The sequence below is a fragment of the Danio rerio genome, chromosome 10, assembly GCF_052040795.2.
Source record: "Danio rerio strain M-AB ecotype USA chromosome 10, GRCz13ab, whole genome shotgun sequence".
Lineage (NCBI taxonomy): Eukaryota > Metazoa > Chordata > Actinopteri > Cypriniformes > Danionidae > Danio > Danio rerio.
The window spans coordinates 29,098,600-29,122,794 of record NC_141030.1 but is presented as its reverse complement, the minus strand read 5'-3'; the positions used below and the strand labels follow the sequence as shown (position 1 = coordinate 29,122,794).

The window sequence follows — 24,195 nt, the reverse complement described above, 5'->3', positions numbered from 1 at the left end:
ATATGAAAGTGATGGGTGTAAACACAGTAGTATACAATCTCAAATATCCTGTCAGATTCTCAAAACTGTTTTGAAAAATGAAAAATAAACAAATGCTTTTACATTTTGACATATAGAGTCATTCATCTTTCTAACAAAGAAATAGAAACCTGCCCATAGCCAAACAAACTAAAAATCTAAATCTGGAGGAAGCAAAACACTGCTGCTAAACTGGTTTTGCGATCATAAACTGTCAGCTTGTGTGGGATGGAGGTGTCAGCCATTGATAGTTTTGAAGGGTTTCACAATCCTAAAATGAGCAGATCACATTTCGAAAGCCAAGTTCCCTTTTGCTGAGTGACTAAACAATGGTGTGTAGTCATAGGTCTATCATCACCTTGCTTGAACTTAGATAGCTGGACAGAGGTTTAATTCCTTTTTAATGCAACTGACAGACAGTAACATCTCTCGCTGAGGACCGCTCCTTCACAGCAGAGCATTTTACATGATATAACACAGACACAGCTCCATCTGTACAAGCACATTTGTCAACAAACACACCCTTTAAACACACACAAAGAACAAGCTGTATATACTGTATTCAGAATACCAATACTGTATATCAGACTGAGGCGACACCTCAGATCAAGTTGGGCTCTGAAACGACCCACGTTAGCTTAAATATACATTTATTAAGTGTTTCAGTTTAAGCGCACTGATTCAAGATCAGTTTTGTTGTTGTTTCAGTACACTGAAGGAAAGCCATGAGGTGACAGATCTTTTCATCAATGTCAAGAGTCACGAGGAGCCCTGCCTCTTCTGACTGATCACTCGGAGCGTCTCGAGCTGCTGCGCTCGTTCACTGTGCACCGTTATCAAGTTCTGGTTCTCTTCTGTGAGTATCCGATATTCCTCTTCATATCGTGCAAACTCCATTGATGCCTTTTCATCCTCTAGCAGCTCCGCCATGAGCTCTTTTCTGAGGAATGGAGGAGAAAACGTGTTATACATGATCATACCTCACTTTTTTATGACTATCCTGCTGAAAAAAAACAATAGGAAGCATTACAGATGTCCTAGAGCATGGGTCTCAAACTGGATTCCTGGAGGCCCACAGCTCTGCACAGTTTTGCTCCAACCCTAATCAAACACAGCTGATTCAACTAGTCAAGGTGTTCAAGACTATTAAGCAGGAGTGAGTTGGAGGTGGTTGGAGCTAAACTATGTAGAGCTGCGGCCCTCCACTTGTTCTAAAGGTTTCCACTACAAATACCATTAAAAATAATACAAACCATCAAATTTTAACCATCACAACCAATACATTTTATAGCTTTCTAACGTGTCTTGGGACATATTCAATTAGGATTCAAATTGAAGACCATTACAGTTTCCAGTAAACTCAAAATGTGGCCCTTACCAGTGTTATGTTGCAAAAACCATTAGAATGTTAAATAAAGATCATGTTTCATGAAGATATTTTTGTTAATCTTATATGGTAAATATATCAAAACTCAATTTTTGATCAGTAATATGCATTACTAACAACTTCATTTAGACCAGGGGTGCCCAAGTTTTTTCTTATAAATGGCCAAAAGCCAAACTTGATTGAGGCTAGTGGGTTAAATGTAAATACAGTAAATTTGCCGCGGGTAATTTCCTAATTAATTTAATAATATTTTAAAACAACTAGTAAACATTGCTTGATATTAACTAATAAAGTAGGAACACTCCATAGATAAAATTAGATAGAAAAATATGTTAAGAAAAATTACTGACAATGCAATTTGGAAACATTTCTCACGTGTTATAGCACTGTGGATGTATAAAGCTGCAGTCACACTGCACTTTTCTCCCCATAGACTTCCATTTATACACTCAAAAATCATTTTTCATGTTTAAACTACGTAATTAAAATGAGCTGAAACAACAAAATTCTTGAGATTTCATTGGGACAACTTAATTTTTTGTGTTTAATTCACATAAATTTGTTAAAAGTGTTCAGTTAACTTAATTTGTTTTGGGACAACATGGATGAATTAGTTTGGAACCCTGCATCTTTTGCAGTGTACGAACGCCAATGAGGAAACGCAAGCTCGTGCGACAAGTTTCACAGTTCGCTGCCTTGGAAAGTTCTAGCTTGGTGAACTCTGACCTGCGAATTCGCTTCACAGGATTCCGTGAGACTAATCGAAGATCAAAACATGACCTCTCTGGACCGAAATTTAAAACATTAACCAATCGCTCGCTTTTTTAACATCTAATCATCTTGTTTAATCCCGCCCCTTTTCACAGCGTTAAACAACAAAACTTTTCATGCACAACATTTAGTGTGACCGCAGCATTACCAGGGTTGTAAACTCATAAACAAACACTTGCATTAGATTGCGATTGGCCAGATCAGCGAGTGCCGATCAAGTCGTGATATGTGATTATCTGCCAATACCAATTTTCAGCTGATCGATCAGAGCATCCCTATAATAAAGCATACATTACATTTTATTATGAACTTACTACAGTAAAAACAAAAACATTTATAACAGCATGGGGTTACACTAGTTTTTGCCTTGATTTGCTCACAGATGTCTTCGACATAGTTCTTTATCCATCGAGTGACAATATTTACTGTACATTTATAAAAAATCTTGTTCATTTACAACATTTAAGTGAAACATTTCATTCAGTTTGCTTTTTTGTAGCTCAGCAATAAAACTAATTAGAAATGACACTTTTAAAGGCATTCACTCTCAATCCTCTCAGTCATTCTCACTCTCTTCATAGATGAAATGGTGGGCCAAATCAAAGGTTAGAATGGGCCATCTTTGGCCCGCAGGCCCTACTTTGGCATCTCTGAGTTAGAAAATAAGGTGATTTTCACAATATTAATATTGATTTTTTTTAACCATAGGATGACAGATTTTTCAAATATTTCTAATCAATAATTATCATATCCTAACAAATCATACATCAATATCCCAACAAATCACACATGAATTCTTACAGTGAATAAAGTGTATGTATTCAACGCTCAGAAGATGTACGCATGCTCACATAGAATTTCCATTATAGCCTTTAAAACCATTATACATTCAATTATGTTTTCTATTGTTGTTGTTGTTTTCAGCAGGTATTTGATGTATTCATTATGTGAAATGTGGTCTGGGTGTCACACAGGTGACTATAAGTGTATGTTGTGTGCCTGAAACTATTTTATAGGAAGTGAAACTGTCAATGGCATAGCTTCTGGTACCTACGTTGACAGAATGATTTCATTTGAAAAAAAAAAAACATGCTTCTTATTATGGATCTCGATGATTCATAATGTTTGACTAGCTCACAATTACATGAAATCAGTGGGAGATGTCTGTAACATTTGGCTTTTGGATGATAAAGTACCAGTTTTCTAAGAGTGTCATTTTTTTCACAGGGTTGAAGGGAGGTGAAAGTTTGAAATCAAAGTTGAAAATTTATCATGTGTAAAACAGGATGCTTAGTGTATCAGTATTAAGTTTAAATCTTAAGAAAATGTACAGTATATTTTCGAACAGCTGAACTTGGTGCTTTAAAAAAAAAAAGTTCATGTGTTTTCCTCTTTTGGAAAAGAAGCAACTGAGAAAGAGAACAAGGACTGGAAATTTACAGTGGCAATTTTGATGGCAAGGAAGTTCTTGTGTTTTCCTCGATAAACAAAGCAGCTTAATCCTCGGCAAATAATTGTTTAGTTTTTACATATAAATATATCTGTTACACTGAATGACAGTAGAACATTATATTTATACAAAAAATGTGATAAAAATTTAGGTCAGACTTTATATAAAGTGCTCCTAACTACTGTATACTTACATTTAAATGAATCATGTATGTGCATAATATCTGCATTACTACATGTTTTAACATTAAACTTATATAAAACAAATTGTCAGCATGTAATTTCATCTGAAATTACATTTATAATTACACTGTTTACCCATCCCTTACACCTTATCCTTAAGGATACCCATACCACCAAATCTGTCCCTAACCTTACCTCTATGCCCCCTCAGTAGCACCATAAGTGTTGTGCAATTAGGGCTGGGGCCTGGGCCGATAAACGATATTATATTGAATCGCGATAAAATTTATATCTATAACAATTATAAGTGCTGGACTTTTTTACTCTATATTGATCTAAAAGCCACACAGCAGAAATGTACAACAATGGGAATCTAAAAAAGTGTGTTAATATTAGAGATGTACTGAATTTTCGGTCACCAAAAATCTATCGGGCAAAAATGCCATTTAATGGATCCTCTAATTTTTGTATCTTCGGTAATTGTTAGGGTATTCTTTTAAATTTAGAAGGATTAAAAACATATATCGAAATATATATCATTATCGTTTAATAATGTAAAATAATTAACGAGATTGCATTTTTGCCATATCGCCCAGCACTATAAGCAACATATTATTTTGATATTTATATTACTTTTTACATAAGGACATAGTAGTTAAAGCCACTTAATATAAAGTGGGAGCAACTGTCATTTACATTTTTGTATAACTTTTGACAGTTATGTTTACAAATGATAAGTTTGCAACTTACAGTATCGTATCATTGTGTGTGTGTGTGTATGTGTGTGTGTGGTGGGGGGTGTTTACAATGTAATTTGACAAGTAATTTTAAGTAAAAGTTGTGAAAAAAGAGTTTAGTACATTTTAAGAAGTTAAACCTTTGACTGCCGCTCTACCAAATGGTCGACCAAGTTTTTACTGTTTTGAATGTGGTTTTCACACACAGCATTGTTGGTTCACAAACAAAATCAAGCAAACAATTACTGTTGCACTACTACACTCAATTTTGGTTTTATTGTAAAATAAAATAAAAACAAGAAAATATGTTAAATGAGAATCTGAAATATTTTATGGCATACTTCAAAAAATAAAGGTGACTTAGTTTTACATTTTTTTTAATAAATTGGTCTTACTCTTCATATTTACTTATTAATTCTAGTACTTTTACCATAAACCGACATATATATCATTTGGTAGAGGCTGATATTTTAGAAGTTGCATTTAAAAATGCATTGAGTGTGTTAAATAGTGATATTTGAAGTTTTGCAATGCAAAAAAGAAAATATATATATTCTTTTGGTGGGGAAGTTAAAGGGTTAAAGTAACATTTACCACATACACTCTATAAAGTTTCATTTAAATAGGGAAGTGAATCACCTAAAATGATCTTTCAGTGTTTATTGCAATGATTAACAGCTGTAAACATGGTCACTTTTAGGTGTCTCGTCTGCTTTTTCATTCAGCACTAAAAAAGAGGGTTGCCGTGTCTGTGTTTAAGCTTGGCATGTAAATCATATTATCTGTTATTGTATACTTGTTCTAGTTTGCTCATTTTCTTTTCTAGAAAGATCTGACAACACAAATGAATCAAGTCTGATCCGTCGTTTTCTTCTGTGTGTTCTTGCTCTGTGCAGTTGGTTATTTCTGAGTGATTAAAGATACATTAAATCAAATGTTGTCATGACTTACTGATTATCATTTTTGGTACAACCTTTTCTTAAACAATGTTAACGTTTTGCCAACATTCCCATTAGTTATGAAAAATATAATTTCTGAAAGCTCTCTGAAATGAAATAAAAATGATCAAATGTTCGGGGAAGATTTGCACACATTATTCAATTTTAATTAACAATGTTAATTTTGAATGTTCCAAAACAAGTAGTTACAATAAAAATGACCAGATAATTCTGCACAGATGCTCTATCATCATTACTCTGGAAGAATGTAAGTTCATAACTTTTAAAGAACCTTGCCAGAACTTCTAAGAATGTTTGTTTTTTCAAAGCTGCCATTGGGGTAGTACTCTAAGGTTAAAAAAGGTAAAGGCTCTCATATATACACTTTAGGTGCTTTATTTGAAAGTATTATTTATTACGCTACTTAATGAGGTACTAAAAACTTCCCCGCTAACAGTTTTGTACCATTTTTGTACCATTTTTTCTGAGACTGTGGGATATGGTTTGAAAACACAACTGTACTTTTTAAAAGCTCAACAAAGGTTAAGTGTTGTTTGCATCCTTAAAAAGTCAAGTATGTTGTGTGGCTTTACAGTGCACTTTCATTTTCATGAAAATGTGGTTTTGCAGTGTAAATGTTAAAACAACAAAAAGCCCTGCATTCCACAATACAATATGTCAGGTCATGTCATGCTTATTTTAACCAGTAGAGCAGCATGACTTTAAAGGAAACTCCATGAGCTCAAACAAAGGCAGCTTTGATTAATTATCTGTCTCAATTATCTGTCTCTTCACATTTGTGTGTGTGTGTGTGTGTGCGTGTGTGTGTGTGTGTGTGTGTGTGTGTGTGTGTGTGTGTGTGTGTGTGTGCGTGCGTGCGTGCGTGTGTGTGCGTGCGTGTGCGTGCGCGCGTGTGTGTGTGTGTGCGTGTGTGTGTGTGCATGCGCATGTGTGCATGCGTGCGTGTGTGTTTATTCATTCAGAATATACCAAATCAGGATATATTTAGTTCTGTGAAATTTTTAATATTGAAAATCATATATTGCTAATTATATATGAATATTATAATTCATTAAGGTTTTGCTAAAGTAAAGATCAAATGCATTTGTCACGGGGTTATTAAAGATATGTGTAATCTACTGGTTGTTTAAGAGTTAAGAAGCTGTAGAGAAATCCTTATCTTTTGGCCCGTTCCTTTTGGACCTACCTTTATCAGGGTAGCGTTTCCACTGCTAAAAGAGTACCAATGATACCCTTATGGTGGGTGTGGTGTACGACAGAAAGTTTCAGTCGACGTCATCCTCGCTCGAGAAAATGTCTACAGTAAAGCTGTACGGGTCGTTCGAATATCATATGAAAGCACTTCTCACAAAACAGATGCTTTATACACATAAATACTTGTGTATACATGTTCATTACTAACCTAACTATAAACATAATTTGCTTATAACTGCAGATCAATGAGAAAGAGCCTACTGTAATGTCTGCAATTATAAAAAATAAACAAATAAATGCAACATATATGAACACATACTGACCCTTACAGTCTCCAGTATGTTACCAATTACAGAAAAACTACACGCAGCATACAGTTAGTCCTTATTTGGGTTCACAAACAACAGGCAACATATGGCCTACAATCAGTGCAAACCTCTCATCTGTATTTTTAATCTTCACCAGCACATGTAACCTCTTGTTAGAAAATAAATCCGTTATTTCACTTCATAATAGTCCAGAAGGTGATGATAAAAGTTAAACATGGCAGTTTTTTATGTTTGCTGAGAAAATCATTTGCTTTCTTGTTTTTCTGGCTTCTCCTTTGTTTTTTCACGTGTCACTCTCGTGTTTGTGGCAGGATCGGATGTCAGAAGCACTTCAATAATCACGCTCATGTTATTATCATCAGCTCAAGAAGTTTGTTATTTGAAATATAGACGTGAGCGCAAGCAAGAAAGCGAAACTGCTTGCTCTTTAGACGGGCCCGTAAAAAACTACAGGGCACAGGGTTGAATCTGCTCTTCTTCTTGACTTTGTGGCTGTTCATCAAGACGACGACAAGGTTTGTTTGAGCTCGGGTCGACCATGGCTTGTTATTATATGTATATATTATTACGGTGCAATGTCTCAGCTGTGTATTTAAAACATGGCAGTTCCTTTGTTTTCATTTTGGCTTGTTGCACGAGCTAGTGACGTATCTCTGTAAACCAATAGCGTTCAGCTGCATGTCTAGCTCTGCCTTTTGGAACCCTTTTGCCATGCTAGGTACCCTTTGCAAAGGGTACCCAAAAATGGTTTGGTACAGTTTTCTTTTAGGTACCTTTTGACAGTGGAAACGGCTAAAAAGCCGTACTGTACCACTCACTGAAAACAGGCCATTTTAGGTATCTTCTGACAGTGGAAACAGCCATAAATGTGTACCGTACCATACCACTAAGTAGAAACGGGTCATTTTAGGTACTTTTTGACAGTGGAAACAGCCATAAAAGCTACTGAACTGAACCGTACCACTTAGTGGAAATGGGCCATAAAACATTGTAACATTGTCTTTAAAAACGCCTGTGAGCCCAACCTTGGGATCTTTATGCTCACAGAGGCAGTCTGTGTGTCATGCTTCGGAGAATTAAAGCAATTAATAGACAAACTTTGTCAGTCTTCACATTAAAATGCATTCCTTCTGAAGAAGAAGAAGAAAATAATTTGCCCTTACAGTTCTTAAAAAATATTTTCAAAGGAAAGGGTTCATAAATTCCAAAAGGGTATCAGTGATCTGAAAATGATCATATGAATGTATTGAGCTTGTGTTTTGAGTCATTTGTAAATCTTACTTTCTGTCTTCCAGCCTGGCGATTTCATGTTTGACTTGGTTGAACTCATTGGCCATCTTGCAGTGGTCTTCATACACTTCTATAGACTCCTTCAAAGAGCGACACGGTAGCACTGGCTGTCAGAATGAGGAAGATGAACACATTAATGCATCACATTATTTACTATTATTACTATTTACATATTACGCTTCAGCACAAAGTTGCCCTTTTAAATGAGTAAGTTGACAAATACGATATATGTTATAATCTACAAGCGAGACTGGAGACGAAGCTTCCTTTTTATTGATGCTATATTTGGATTGTCTGCTACATCCTGGAATATACACAGAATCGTCATACAGACTTGGTTTCAATCAACACATGAAACACAATATGTGGAAACAGTTGTTGAGAGACATGACTTTTTTTCTTTTTTTAATTCCTTTTGTGTCAAGAACTTCTTCTTTCGTAATGACTCACAGTCCCACAGAATATCATGCATGCAACAAAGAGCTTCAACTTCTCCCAGTTTTCCCCCTCCTCTGTTAAGTATGATCAGAGTTTTATTCAGGTAAGACAATGTTTACATTTTAGGGATACTTTTATGGGAAATCGTTTATGTCAATGAACACTGATCTGATCTTCAAATCACCTCACGGCTTTGATATTAATCTTTATACGATCATTGCATAGAAAATAATTAGTTATGCACTGATAGATAAAGATCATGATTACATATTTGATATCTACACACTACTCAATTCATGCCTCCTGATGTAAGCTGTTAGAGTTTGTTCCCTTTAGTTTTTCACCACACGCACACACATCGTGCACACACACATATACATAGTATATTGTATTAGTGACATGCTTTTTTGTGGCAGTAAATAGCTAGTTATGAGGAAATGTGGTACTGAAATAGTCTTGTTGTCAACTGTCAATAGCAACCTTTCATGTCAGCATGAAACAGCATTCACTGATTTTAAAGTCAACTCATTTTACTTCCGTAATGAAGCAATTGTGTTGTTGTTGAGAATAACAACTTATCATAGTTGAACGATGACCACCCAAAAAAAGAAAAGAGATTAATTAAGAAGTGTATAATTTAAGGGCCGTAAAATAATAACTAATGTATAATTTATTAATATAATAAAATAAAATGTTTGTAATTAAATAATTGTTTGTATTTATTAATAACAAAATTTCCTTCAGCTTTCATCCATTTACTAATTTTCTTGTCGGCTTAGTCCCATTATTAATCTGGCGTTGCCACAGCGGAATGAACCGCCAACTTATCCAGCATATGTTTTACACAGCGGATGCCCTTCCAGCTTCTCTGGGAAACATAATAACAAAATATTCTAATTTATTAAAAATGTATATTCAACAATTATATTATAATTCAACAACAATAATAGCCTTTACATGTATAATTACCAATATCTTTAGGAATGTGAATATGTTTTAAAAAATTAAATGTTAAAGTTAAAATAAAAAATATATATTTTCTGTTGATAATAATAAAAGCTTTAAAGCTGCCACTAACATCTTGTTGTTGTTGTTGTTATTACAATAATTTATACTATTATAATCATTATGATTATTGCAAAATTAAAACTAATTCCATCTTGTCTTACTAAAGCATTGTTATTGTTTATAATATAATAATAATAATAATAATTATACAATTAAAATCATTATTGCAAAATTCTAATTAAAAATACTATAAAGTTAACTAATTCCTTCTGGTGGTCTTACTAAAGCATTATTATTATAATCATTATTATTATTATTATTACTATTATTAATATTATTACAATAATGTATACAAGTATATTAATCATTATCATTACTATTGCAAAATGTTAATTAAATTAAATATACTAAAATATTAACTAATGCCATCTTGTGGTCTTAAAGAAGTAATATTATTAACATTAATATTAATATTATTACAATAATTTAAGCATTATAATCATCATTGCAAAACTCTAAAATAAAAATACTAAAACATTGACTAATGCCATTTTGTGGCCTTACTAAAGCATTAGTACTATTATTATTACAATAATTTATGCAATTACCATCATTATTGCAAAAATCTAATTAAAATAAAAAATAATATAAAGTTAACTATTGCTATCGTGTTGTCTTACTAAAGCATTATTTTAATAGTATTATTATTATTATTATAAAAATTACAATAATTTATACATGTATCATTATCATTATTATTGCAAAATTCTAATTAAAATAAAAATACTAAAAAGTTAATGACATTTTATGGGCTTACTAGGCAATAAGTTATTATCGTTATTATTATTATTATTATTATTATTATTATTATTATTATTAAATTACTATAGTTTATACAATTATAATCATTATTACTCGAGCATCGGCTCAGTTGGCGTTTCTGTGTGGAGTTTACATGTTCTCCCTGCGTTCGCGTGGGTTTCCTCCGGGTGCTCTGGTTTCCCCCACAGTCAAAAGACATGTAGGCCTACAGGTGAATTGGGTAGGCTAAATTGTCCGTAGTGTATGTGTGTGTGGATGTTTCCCAGAGATGGGTTGTGGCTGGAAGGGCATCTGCTGCATAAAAACTAGCTGGATAAGTTGGCGGTTCATTCCGCTGTGGCGACCCCGGATTAATAAAGGGACTAAGCCGACAAGAAAATGAATGAATGAATGAATCATTATTGCAAAAATCTAATTAAGATAAAAATACTCAAGGCAACTAATGCCATCTTGTGGTCTTACTAAAGCATTGCCGTGAGACATTTGGGGGTAAATTGTATAACGTTAAAATCGACTGAACAAACGTAGCTATCTGGTCAACGAGGCGCAAACAATAAACACATTTAAATCAGTTTAAAGTAAAATAAATTATCTGAAGCATGTTCTTGCTGGATATGAAACTGCTCCTGGCTGATTCTACAGTGAATATCTTTTCCAGTGTTTGCAGTTAGCGGTAACCAATACGTCTTTTGAAACGAGGTCTGATGTGTGCTTGCTGTTTGCATGTCGCCATATTGTAAACAGATTATTAATAAACTTTACCTGCAGGCGCTGCTCAAGGTCGGGGAATGATGGAAGCGGATCCTCTGCATCTTTCAACTCTGAGAGGAAAACACAGGCAGAATAACACGCCTGGTATGAGAATGATAATATCTGATATCTTAACTCCAAGGTCTCAGCGCTGACATCTACATCCATCTAATCAGTGAATTCATAACCACAGCGCACACGACACCGCCGAGCCCTCACACCGGTCTGAGTACAGTTCACGGTAACTGTTAACATTATTGCCGTTCACAGCGTAACCGTTTCCAGATCAGTCTGAAAAGCCACATTCAGACACCAGCTGTTCGGCCGTGACTCTAAATCCCGAACGGACAGATTGAAAGTTAAGTATCTGCGCGGTTCTTCGCGGTGACTTGTGTTTAACGAGCGCTTTGACAGAGGACTTTTCTGCACTGATTCCCGCCATGCCAGCGATGTCCAAACGGAGGGTTTACAGTCCACTGATGATGCAAAGCAGCTAAAAACAGATAAAGGCCTGTTTGCAGTCAGCCATCAGCCAGACCGCCAATTAAAAGATATATATACAAGCAAATTTAAAAGGGTGTTATCAGAAACATGACGCGCACGTTACTCTTGTTGAATGTGGCCAGATGGGGACGAACATCAAAGGCTCAATTCGTTTTTGGCAGAGTGATTGTAGGCCTATATACAGTTGAGATCAGAATTGTTAACCATCCTAAACAGTGTTGCCAACTATTTTCAATAAAAGGTAGCTAAAGCCTGCTTAAAAAGTTGCTAAATGTTGCTGTGTCTCTTCTATAAGCCGCAGTGTATTATATTATAGGCTATTAAAACATTACATCCCGATGCACAATAAATAGGTTCTTATTTACAAATTACTTTGCGTGATGGTGTTATTGCGTAATTGTAACTCAAAATGCCATCTTTATATACAAAATAATTAATGTTATCTAGAATTGACTGGCCATCTCAGCAAAACATTATTTTAAATCCCATTTAGCATTGTATGAAAAATAGAGTTGACTATTGTAAAAGTATTACAAACACCTTTTGATAGTTTGTTTATTTTTTTTTTAAATATAACACTGATAATGAACAGTTACATTATTTTAAACAATCACAGCTTGTTTACCCTTTTTTAACTAGTGAAATTAACACATTTTGTGACAAAAATTATAGCACTATTGGAATTTATTGCTACCGAAATTACCAACATTTTAACAAATAACAGCAAATTAACAGCTATGAAAAACAATCGGAGCAAGCAATTTACTCTACTGAGTGAAGCCTGCAGCCACTGCTCTTTTGAGTCACTTTTTTAAAAATGCTAAAAGTGTTGCTAAGTGCTTTTTGGGGAAAAAGGTTGCTAGGGTAGTATGAAAAGTTGCTAAATCTAGCAACAAAATTGCTAAGTTGGCAACACTGCTCCCCAATGGTTTGTTCTGTAGACTATCTAATAAAATGTCTTGTTTAAGAAGGCTAATAATATTGACCTTAAAATGTTTTTTAAAAATAAAAACTGTTTTTATTCTAGCCAAAATAAAACAAATAAGAATTTCTCCAGATTAAAAAAAAATATTAAAGAAAATACTGCGAACATTTTTTTGCTCTGTTAAACATCATTTAATATTTGCAACAACAACAACAACAACAAAGAAATTCATACAGAACTATATTATTTTTACATTTTTGATTTTCTTTATTACGGAAGTCCTAGGAGGCCATGCATTCATTTTTCTTTCCATCTTGTTTTGTTGTGATTATGACCTTTATTCTAGTTTTCTAGTTATCGACTTAATTTTCTTGTGCTCTCAACACCAAAAAAAGTTGTTTTCTTGCAATCACAACTTATTTTTCATGATACCAACATAGAAAGATGTTTTTATCACAACTTAATTTTTTACTTTTATTTATTTGTGTTTTTTTGCTTAGATATTTACAGAAATTGAAGGAATTTGTTATTTTATATATGTTAATTAGGATAAAAGTGTCTGCTAAATGAATAAATGTAATGTTAGATCAAAATTATGAATTATTATTTGCTGTTGTTGTATATATATAATATAATATAATATATTCTATAATTGTAAATAATCAAATATATTTAAATAAAGTATCTGTAATTTATGTAAATAGGATATTATATGACATATAATCAAAAGTGACATTGTTTTGCAGGGAATTATGGGCAAAAAAAGTCTAAATATAGAGTGTTTATGTGTCAGGTTTCTATTTGCATTCCACTTTTGGGAAAGAAAGAAAAGGACGCGGGTCAAAGCAGCGTCGAAGCGCGAAGTATTAAATGCTTTTAAATTTAGGCCAGTGTTCTAAAAGAAAATGAGCGCATCATGCAGCAGCGAGGTATTAAACCAGAAACCTGATGCTGCAATGCCCGGACAGCAGCTGCCATCAAAGCATTTGCCAGAATAGCTGTAAAACACTTTGACAGCACTGTTGACTTTGTGGCTAGGTGGATATTTTGTTTTTAAGATGCCAGAGATCAACCAAAATAGAGAAGGCACCTGTTCCTTGGGAAACGATGGCAAAAGTTGAATTGATCCCACATGAGCGGCTTTGGGTGGGTTTTGCTTGTTGCCGTTTTGGTCAAAGTCACGCATAGTATGGACCGTGCAGAACAGCGGGGAAGCAACTCTATATTAGGCTCTCAATCACACAAGCATGTAAACATCGAAAACAATGATGTGCCCATTCTGGATGTGCGTTACCTGAGGTTTCGTCGAGGCTGAAAGCGATCTGTACTTCAGGTTTGTCTGCAGAGACTCGTCTAGTTGAGGTGATCATTTATTCCTAGGGGGAAAAAGTCCATTTTGGGGTAAACTGGGTGCATTAAAATGTTACACATCGAAAAAAGCTAATTTTTGTGTTAATAAAGTTTTGTCCGCACTGAAACAATTTATATGGGCTGATTTTAAACAAACAAATTACATTTTGTAAGCTTCAACTTTATTTGTTTGCCTAAATTCAGCCCAAACAAATTGTTTGCAACCAGTTTCCTTAAAATAATGTAGTAAATCCAATTCATCTTTTATGTTGTGCATATTTAACACAAAACTGAACTAAAGCAACAAAGCTTTTTAGAGGACACACACATACACAAAGATGTTGCTATTGTAAAATTAATCAATAAAAACAAATAAATACAGTTTTATAAAGAAATAAGGCAATAATAAATATTGATATGGTGTGGTATTGTAAAATATTGGTATTCGACACATTTTGAAGACAATTTTAATAAAAGGTTCCACTTCAGATGAATATTAAAACTTAAAATGAATAGTAATATTTAACATTAATAATAAACTATAATAGTAGTTCCAATTTTGTAACTATAAATACAGTTTTATAAATAAATAAAACATTAATAAATATTGATATTGTATATTATTGTAAAATATTGGTACTGTTCAATGCACATTTTGGTTTTAGGAAAACTTTACTAAAAGATTCCACTTAAAATGAATATCGGAACTTAAATTAATAGTAATATTTAACATTAATAATAAACTATAATAACAGTTACAATTTTATAATAATGATAATAACAAAATTTTATAAATAAATAAAACATTAATCAATATTATTATTGTCTGTTATTGCAAAATATTGGTACTGTTCGACACATATTTTGGTTTTAGGACAACTTTACTAAAAAGTTCCACTTCAAATGATTATCAGATATTAAAATAATACTAATTCATTCCTTTATTTATCTGGGGTCACCACAGCAGAATGAACCACCAACTTATCCAGCATATGTTTTATGCAGCGGATGTCCTTCAAGCTGCAACCCATCTCTGGGATACATCCATTCACACATAAACACTGCAGTCAATTTTTAGCATATTCACCTATACCTCATGTCACCCGGAGCAAACCCATGCTAACACGGGGAGAACATGCAAACTCCACACAGAAATGCCAACTGACCCAGCCGAGGCTCGAACCAACAACCTTCTTGCTGTGAGGCGATCGTGCCACCCACTGCACCACCACGTCACCATTAATAGTTATATTTAACATTAATAATAAACTATAATAGTAGTTACAATGTTATGATAATAAATACTATTTTATAAAAAAATAAAACATTAATAAATATTGATATTATATGTTATTGTAAAATATTGGTACTGTTCAACACACATTTTGGTTTGAGGACAACTTTAATAAAAGATTAAACTTCAAATGAATATCAGAACTAAATTAAATAGTAATATTTAACATTAATATTAAACTATAATTATAGAAAGGTGTGTGTGTATGTATATGTATGTGTATGTGTATATATATATATATATATATATATATGGCTTTGGCTCATTACATTCATTCATTCATTCATACATTCATTCATTCATTTTCTTTTTGATTAAGTTCCTTTATTAATCCAGGGTTGCCACAGCTGAATGAACCGCCAATATATCCAGCACATGTTTTACACAGCAGATACCCTTTCAACCGCAACCCATCTCAGGGAAACATCCATACACACTCATTTACACTACGGACAATTTAGCCTACCCAAACCTTTGCAAACGCGGGGAAAACATGCAAACTCCACACAGAAATGCCAACTGACCCAGCCGTGGCTCGAACAAGCGACATTCTTGCTGTAAGGCGACAGCAAAACCTACTGTGTCACCGTGTCGCTAGCTCATTATATAATATTAATAATTAATATATATATTATGATGACTATATAATTATAAGCAAAATAATCATATATATATTTTTTATTAAGAATATCAATTAATATTTGTGTATCATCTTAACTACATACAAAACAACTAAACAACAGGAAATATACTAAATTAATTCTAAAATGTATATGTGTGTGTGTGTGTGTGTGTGTGTGTGTGTGTGTGTGTGTGTGTGTGTGTGTGTGTGTGTGTGTGTGTGTGTGTGTGTGTGTGTGTGTAACTTGAGAAGTATGAGGTCACTAGTCTTTTAGGGGTCATGAAACGCCACCATCATGTGCCTAAAGTTGCATCAGGGATTAAACAATTGAAGACAAAGCCAGCAAATGAGATCATGCTTCTTTACTGGCTGCACTATGAAATCATCTTACATATATGCCTGAACTATATTTTATTTGGAAATGAACATGTATTGTGCTTATTTTCTGAACAGTAAAGACACAAGATCACAGTTAATTTCCTAAAAGCACAGTAAAAGCCCACTTACCTAACAATAGAGCTGTATTTACAGAAGAGTCTCAGCAAAACGCTCAGCAGAAGAGCTGAAGACACTCCATTGAGAAGCCTGTATGCAGATCCTCCTCTGTGTTTATGCTGTAAAACATACAAAGGTAAAGTGGCAGTAATCCTAATAGTGTAGAGTGAGAAGCCCAAACAGAGGAAGAGTAATGGCAGCTCTTCAGTCGGAGTGGCACTGTGATTCTGTGTGTGCCAGCCTGACTCCAATTAAATGGCTCAGATGGCATGACTTTACACTAGAACAATGTCTATCTCTCTCCGGTCAGCTTCTGGGTCACACACACACACACACACACACATTCGCCACAACAATGCAGAGCTTTTTTTTTCAGTTTTCATTTAGTTAAAAGTGTTGGATTTGTAGTATTTTTGATTTTTTTGAGCACTTTTTATTTTCTGAAAAACAATAATCATCAAAGCAAGCAGTTTGAGAAATCAGTGTACTTACTGTATGATTAAATTGCTTTTAAATAGCTTTTTTAAACGACAACAACAAAGTAGGTTTTTAATTATATAATAAAATTAATTACAATTTTTTATGTGACTCTTGTAATAAAAAAATGTGTTTTCTGAGCCAACTATTTTATTTTTTTTATTTATTTATTTATTTATCTATGTATTTATTTATTTATCTGTTTGTTTGTTTATTTATCTGTTGATATATTTGTTTATTTATTTATATATTTATTTATCTAGTTATTTTCATTTCATTTAATTTTCTTGTCGGCGACAGCACTACCTACTGCGCCACTGCCTCGCCCTATCTAGTTATTTATTCATTAATTTATTTATATATTAATCTATTGATCTATTTATTTATTTATTTATTTATCTATCTATCTATCTATCTATTTATTTATCTATTTATTTATTTTTGTATTTCAACCTTGTTTTTTTTATACTGAAAACAACACTTTGTGCATCAACACAATATATCTTAATTATGTATTGTTAACATTAAAATGTAAAGGGTGGCGCAGTGGGTACCTCACAGCAAGAAGGTTGCTGGTTCGAGTCTGGGTCAGTCTGCATTTCTATCTGGAGTTTGCATGTTCTTCCTGTGTTCCTTTAACCCCACCGGTCCTACACAACCCAACTCACTCCGAGCTGGGATTGCATCGGTGACTTTCCGCATGGGATTTGGTTGCTCTAGCAAAGAGACTAAAGATCATGGTCTTTAGTGTCTGTCGCTAGAGCCCCTTTAGAGGTCTGAAAACAGCTGTTTTTATCTTTGTATAATTATTTATTAAAACTGTCTAAAGTGATCTTGATATTATTTTTATTATGTGTATATTCAGTTTAAAGTGATTTTCCCTGTACTGGGTTGCAGCTGGAAGTGCATCCGCTGTGTAAAGTATATGCTGGAATAGTTGGCGGTTAATTCCGATGTGGCGACCCCTGATTAATAAAGGGACTAAGCTGAAGGAAAATTATTGAATAAATAAATAAAGATAAATATTGCTGTTCATTTTAATATTCTGATAATAAATTGCAAGTGTATTTGTTACACCCATACATTTCAGGCCCGTAGCCAGCCTAGTGAAAGGGGTGGTTCTTTTTTCTCAAAAACTGGACCTTTTTGCAGTTATACAGTATGTGTCAGTTTCTATTTAACTATGAGATTTAAATACTGCATTTTAGTGATTTTTTTTTGGCTGGATTAGCTAGTCAGATGTCATCATAACCACATTTTTTGATGTACTAAAAATATTTCCTAAAACATCGCAATAAAATTTATTACATCATGAATCATTAGGAAAAAATAGCAATCTGTTAAAGTTTTAAATAAAAAAAAAACTGTAGCCTACTGCCATTTATTAGACAGAAAAAAATGGCCAGCACATGCAACTGCTCTCAGTCACAATTAGGCCACTTCATTCATTCATTCATTCATTTTCTTGTCGGCTTAGTCCCTTTATTAATCCGGGGTCGCCACAGCGGAATAAACCGCCAATTTATCCAGCATGTTTTTTACGCAGCGGATGCCCTTCCAGCCGCAACCCATCTCTGGGAAACATCCACACACTCATTCATACACACACTCATACACTACAGAAAATTTTGCCTATACCCAATTCACCTGTACCACGTCTTTGGACTGTGGGGGAAACCGGAGTACCTGGAGGAGACCCATGCAACCGCAGGGAGAACATGCAAACTCCACACAGAAATGCCAACTGAGCTGAGCCGAGGTTCTAACCAGCGACCTTCTTGCTGTGAGGCGACAGCACTACCTACTGCGCCACTGCGTCGCCCTTAGGCCACTTCAATAAAAAATAATAATTAAAACATAATAATACAATAATAATAAATTCTTCAGAATTTTTCTAGTCTCTGGTAAAAAAGTACATTTGAAAATTCCTGGATACCAACAATAGCCAAAATATATTCAAATTAATTTAATATGGTCGCTTTTGGTGCTTCATGCCTTTTTATTGCTCATTTTTATTTCAGAAATAAGGTCCAAGACTTAAAATAAAAGTTACCTGTAAAATGTTCTTTCTGTTTAAAAACAATACAGTAGTGAAAGAAGACTTCTCTTAAATCAGATCATTGTCCCACTGAAGCAACAGGACTCAGTTTGGTCTTAAAGCCTTTTTCGATGGATTATTTTCATTACTTAAGATGGCATAGCAGTCAAAATAGGACAAATATACTCATGTATGGGACAAATTCTGCACCTTTGTCAGTGAGGTTGTGGGTCTTATGAACCCCCCTGGCTACAGGCCTGAAAAGTTAGAGCACATTATATGCTTATAGTAAACATGTTTTCATTGAATTTTGGCTGTAAAATCTGACCAGAGTAAAACAAATGAAGTGAGCAAACAGCCTCATAAACAGAGAGGTGACGGGAATATATAAAATAAAAATATATGATATTTATTTTTAATTAATAAATTATAAATATATGATTTAATATTAAATTACATAAAATAATTAAAAGGACAAATGCTGGACCTTTTGGCCGTGGGGGTGGTTAGTAGCAAGTAACATGCTATTAAGTTATATAACCGCTAGATGGCGTTCTTGGATAATAAAGCAGGTCGCACACCAGAGCGGCGCTTCTGTATTTTAATTACATTACAACATCGATGCTGTAAAAGGAACCGTATAAAATAAAAAAATTAAAAAACTCACAATAACAGGTCACCGGAAGTTCATAAGTATGGGAATAACACTAGCTCGTCATATACTCAATATTAATCTTCTGTCTCCATATTCTACTGCATCCCAGAATATTACACAGCACCAAAAATGTAAAAATATAATGAATATATTTCATATGTTTTTGTCTACAGGAGACGAGGAGGGGGAGACTACAACTCGCCGTGACGCAGATGGTGCTCCAATGGTGATCCCTCTTCAGCGCTCACCATGACAACGAGACTCACTGCAGTGACGTGTCTTGTAAAAATTTGCATCTGCATTCCTATAAAGCTCGTCGGTTCTCTCTCAGCGTTTGTTAGTTCGCTCGGTGATGCTGTTTGTACTTGACCAAGGTGAGTTCAATACCGACGGCACGAGTGGAGCCACGCCAACCTCACGAAGTCCACTTCGTGAAGCTTCACTCGGGCATGTCTGTGCTGTAGCTCCTTGCGGTTTGCATAGATAAACGCAATATCACGAAGAACATTACGTGTTTGTTGCTCGAAATGTGCCGCCGAGCAACATCCAGTGAACGCTGGCACGGCCTGGCGGCCGGTTTACTCGTGCACTCCCTAGGGCAGGGGTCACCAATCCTGGTCCTAGAGGGCCGGTGTCCCTGCAGGCTTTAGCTCCAACTTGCCTCAACACACCTGCCTGGGTGTTTCAAGTATACCTAGTAAGACCTTGATTAGCTTGTTCAGGTGTGTTTGATTAGGGTTGGAGCTAAAATCTGCAGGACACCGGCCCTCCAGGAACAAGTTTGGTGACTACTGCCCTAGGGCAAGGCGCTTTTGAGCCCTAGGCAGGGAACAAACAAGCCCTGAGGACCTTCAGGGAAACACGGGAGACCAGTAGTGGGACCTCGCTGCGAGGGTTATGGTGGGTGGGAGCAGTGGGGCCCACTCATAGTCTATTTTAAACTATAGTTTCAAACTTTAGTTTACTATAGTTTGACATATAAAACCATGGTAACTGTTTTGATTTAACTTTATGTAAAGAGCTTAGAATGACCAAGAGGCGACATTCAATAGAACGCTCCTTTGCAACAACAGCGCCCAGCAACAGCCCCGGATTCCGCCATTTTGAAGTGAAAGCGATCGGCCATCCATTGGATCTCATTGCTATTTCGATGGCAGGCAGCTGCTTCATTTTTAATTAATTTATTCAAAAAGCGCGTTAAGCTGAGAGACAACAATACACCACTTACTATCAAAAGTGTTGATAAATGTGCCGCCTTGCCATTGTCTGTTTCCCAAATTGCACTAGTGTCGCCTCTTGCTTGGTGAATCTATGCTCTTTGCTCTATGTCTGACTGTTGTAATGTTTTGCTTTGTTTTTCAGCTGAGTTGTTGGGCAAAGGAGGACAACTGTTGAAGACAACCGCGGGTTAAATTAACGAGCGCGCGCATTATAATGTTTCCGGGCTGTTTTCTGAAAGTTTACCTTGTTTAGATAAGTTTGCAGGTCAAACAAAATAAACTATACTCTTTCTAAACACCTCTCTCCTGTTTTATTTGTCTTCTACAGCAACACACTGTCATATAAGTCTGTTGAATGCATTTGTATGCAACATGGTTTGACAATACAGTAGTCTAACAAATAAATAGTTGTTATAAATGTACCTTCATTAATCAACTTTTTGCGTAGGTAATAAAAAGTTTATCAAATATGTCCTAAGATATACGGTAATGTTATAGTTTTTAAATTACTGTATTTATTATTATTCTGTATATTTAAAACCAGCAGATTTACTACATATTTATCATGTCATGAACTTACTGTTATTCAAAAATGTGATTAATAAAATGTCCTAAGACAAGAATGGGTATTGTTTTGGTTTTCTATCAACCTATTGTAGGTTTTAGGTTGAATGCAGCAGATATACCTTTATCATAATATTGGTAGTTGGAGTTTTTTTATGACCCAAATCAAGTAAAACGTCTCTCACTCCAGTACTTTTAGCATGCAAGTCAAATTTGAGTACATAAAATACAGTTTTCAACAACAAAATTTTTTCTTGTGAAAATGACCAGTGGGTGGTGAGAAAAAAAAGTTAATGGCAAGTTATATATAATATAAAAGAAGTTGAATAAGTTGTCATATTTAGTCATAATACAGTTTTCTATACATTTCCATTAGACTTTTTTTTTTAAATCTATAATTGGTAAATTGCTTGCAGGTCAATTGTGACTGTCTAATGAATGTGTATCTGAAAAGAGATTGGGTCCTTATAGTCCTATGTTACCATTTCTAGTTTTTTGTTTTGTTTTTTTCTTTGTCCTATGTAGTGCTGTCTTTTCCTTTCTGTATCACAATGACATGATCTGGCAAAAAATGACTGTACAAACAGCAAAAAAATAATAATAATAATAAATTAGCCACAGTTTACATCAGAACACCCCTCCAGTACACTGTTATACTGACAACATGACTAGGCCCACACAGAATCTACGTGTGCAGAATGTGCAGTGTGCAGTGGAATAGAACATCACAAGCATGGTTTCTGCTGGTGTCAGTCACTATTTCAAATTTATGGGCCATTCTTCAACTACGGGCACTTTTAGCCTTGTGAAGTTGAGTAAAAAAAACTTGTTCAAAATTAACGTAGCATAGCCTCATACGTTGACCAATTTGTCTAGTTTAAGATCTGTAAGAGGAAAAGCTTAAATAAGAAGAGAAACATTTTTTTATCGTGAACTGAACAAATGTCATTTTCACCACATCTCAATATACAGTACAGCTTATTTCAAAATGAAATAAATTATGGCAGTCAAACATTGTCTAAGATCATTTTTGTATCTAGTTTAACTAATCTTTCCTCAATATATATATATATATAATTATACATTTGTTATTGAAATAAATTAGTTGTATGCTGAATTGTACACCTACCACACTCTAAAGTTTAAAATTAATTTGGTTAAGAGTTTATTAGAAAATAAATAAACTGAATATGTATATTAAATAGAGCATGAACTCCTACATTGTGAATACACTTTTAATATGTGATGAGAACTTTTTCTATATTTTCTAAAAATGTGTGTGGTGGTGGAAATGACATTTCAACAGTTTATAAAAATGAAAAACAGCTTCACCGATTAGCTTTGAATTGATACTAGCATTTCATTTCTTATTTACCTTCATTTTGTTTGGTTTTTAAAAACATCTTTGAACCCTGCTGAAAAATCCAGCTTAAACCAGCCTAGGCTGGTTGGCTGGTTTTAGCTGGTCAACCAGGCTGGTTTTAGAGGGGTTTTGGCCATTTCCAGGCTGGTTTCCAGCCATTTCCAGCCTGGTCTTAGCTGATCAGGCTGGGAGATGACAAGCTAAAACCAGCTTGACCAGCCTAGCCAGGCTGGGAGCCCAGCCAAAACCAGCTATGTCCAGCTTAAACCAGGCTGGTCAAGCTGGTTTTAGCTGGATTTAGCTGGTCATTTTCCAGCCAGACCAGCTAAGACCAGGCTGGAAATGGCTGGAAACCAGCCTGGAAATGGCCAAAACCCCTCTAAAACCAGCCTGGTTGACCAGCTAAAACCAGCCAACCAGCCTAGGCTGGTTTAAGCTGGATTTTTCAGCAGGGAAGGTACTAACATGTTTGGAAATGACATAGAATAAATGTATTTCCTTATCAAGCAATTTTTACCTTGATTTTTCTTCAAAAGTTGTTGATAAAAATGTAAACTCTCCATCTTGAACATGTTCTCAGATGACACTATTCATTTTCATAGAGACCACCTAAATAATCTTTCACACAAACTTTTTAAAGTGACATTACAGTGTTGTGGTGGAAATCAAATCAAATACTGTGCGACAGCTTTATTTTGTGTAAAAAAATAATATTAATAATAGTCTCACATTAAAAACTATAAAATATTTACCAGATAAATAATGTTTTAAAATGTTATTTTCATTTAAAAAAACGTTATATATAGTTTATAGATACTTTATACTTCTAGATATTTATTAGAGGCCCCTAAATTTCCTGGACCCTAAGAGCTTACCTCTCTTATTGCTTAAATCAGCTCCTTAGTGTGTATGGATGTGTCCCAGTACTGAGTTGCAGCTGGACGGGCATCCGCTGTGTAAAATGCTGGAATTTGTCGGTTAATTCCGCTGTGGCGACCCCTGATTAATAAGGGCACTAAGCTGAAGGAAAATTTAATGAATAAATAAATGATGATAAATTTTGCTGTTCATTTTAAGTTCTGATATTAATTTGCAAGTGCATTTGTTACACCCATAAATTCGATATATCTCATTGAAAATTTAATGACCTTCAAACAATTGAAAACTCCTTTTTATCTTCATACGTATTTAATGATTCAAAACAACACCACACAAACACTTAAAGATACTGTTATTGAATAATCGTCTTTAAAAAAAAGAAATGTTAAATGGTTTGCTTGTTCTGCTTTGGGTGTGGCGTAGATTCAATCGGCGCTCGACTACCTCGCCTCTCTGGCTCAGTAATCCGCATTT

At 34.5% G+C, this 24,195-nt stretch overlaps 1 protein-coding gene across 5 annotated transcripts; it reads right to left on the bottom strand.

Moving 5' to 3' along the window:
- Window positions 1-402: 402 nt before the first annotated feature.
- On the bottom strand, window positions 403-24,189 carry map3k7cl (map3k7 C-terminal like). 5 transcript variants are annotated; one of them, XM_087270681.1, is made up of 7 exons: window positions 23,991-24,189; window positions 23,718-23,862; window positions 16,538-16,644; window positions 14,059-14,140; window positions 11,348-11,406; window positions 8,309-8,424; window positions 403-958 (listed from the first exon to the last, which is right to left on the bottom strand). In XM_087270681.1, exons 4-7 carry the CDS (start codon window positions 14,132-14,134, stop codon window positions 778-780), a joined length of 432 nt encoding a protein of 143 aa, XP_087126807.1. In that variant the 5' UTR covers window positions 14,135-14,140; window positions 16,538-16,644; window positions 23,718-23,862; window positions 23,991-24,189; the 3' UTR covers window positions 403-777. The 5 variants fall into 5 exon arrangements, with proteins under 5 accessions (XP_087126807.1, XP_087126808.1, XP_087126809.1 ...); XM_087270682.1 differs by lacking the exons at window positions 23,718-23,862; window positions 23,991-24,189 and adding an exon at window positions 19,708-20,152; XM_087270683.1 differs by lacking the exons at window positions 23,718-23,862; window positions 23,991-24,189 and adding an exon at window positions 17,557-17,948.
- Between the last annotated feature and the right edge of the window lie 6 nt (window positions 24,190-24,195).

Bases quoted from the DNA above. Each gene is read 5' to 3' on its own strand.
- map3k7cl (XM_087270680.1), bottom strand. From the start codon at position 11,503: ATGGATGTAGATGTCAGCGCTGAGACCTTGGAGTTAAGATATCAGATA. The intron at 8,425-11,347 runs GTAAAGTTTATT...TCATTCTGACAG, and splicing joins ACCTTGAGCAGCGCCTGCAG to CCAGTGCTACCGTGTCGCTC. The intron at 959-8,308 runs GTAAGATTTACA...TCCATTCCTCAG, and splicing joins GCCAGGCTGGAAGACAGAAA to AAAAGAGCTCATGGCGGAGC.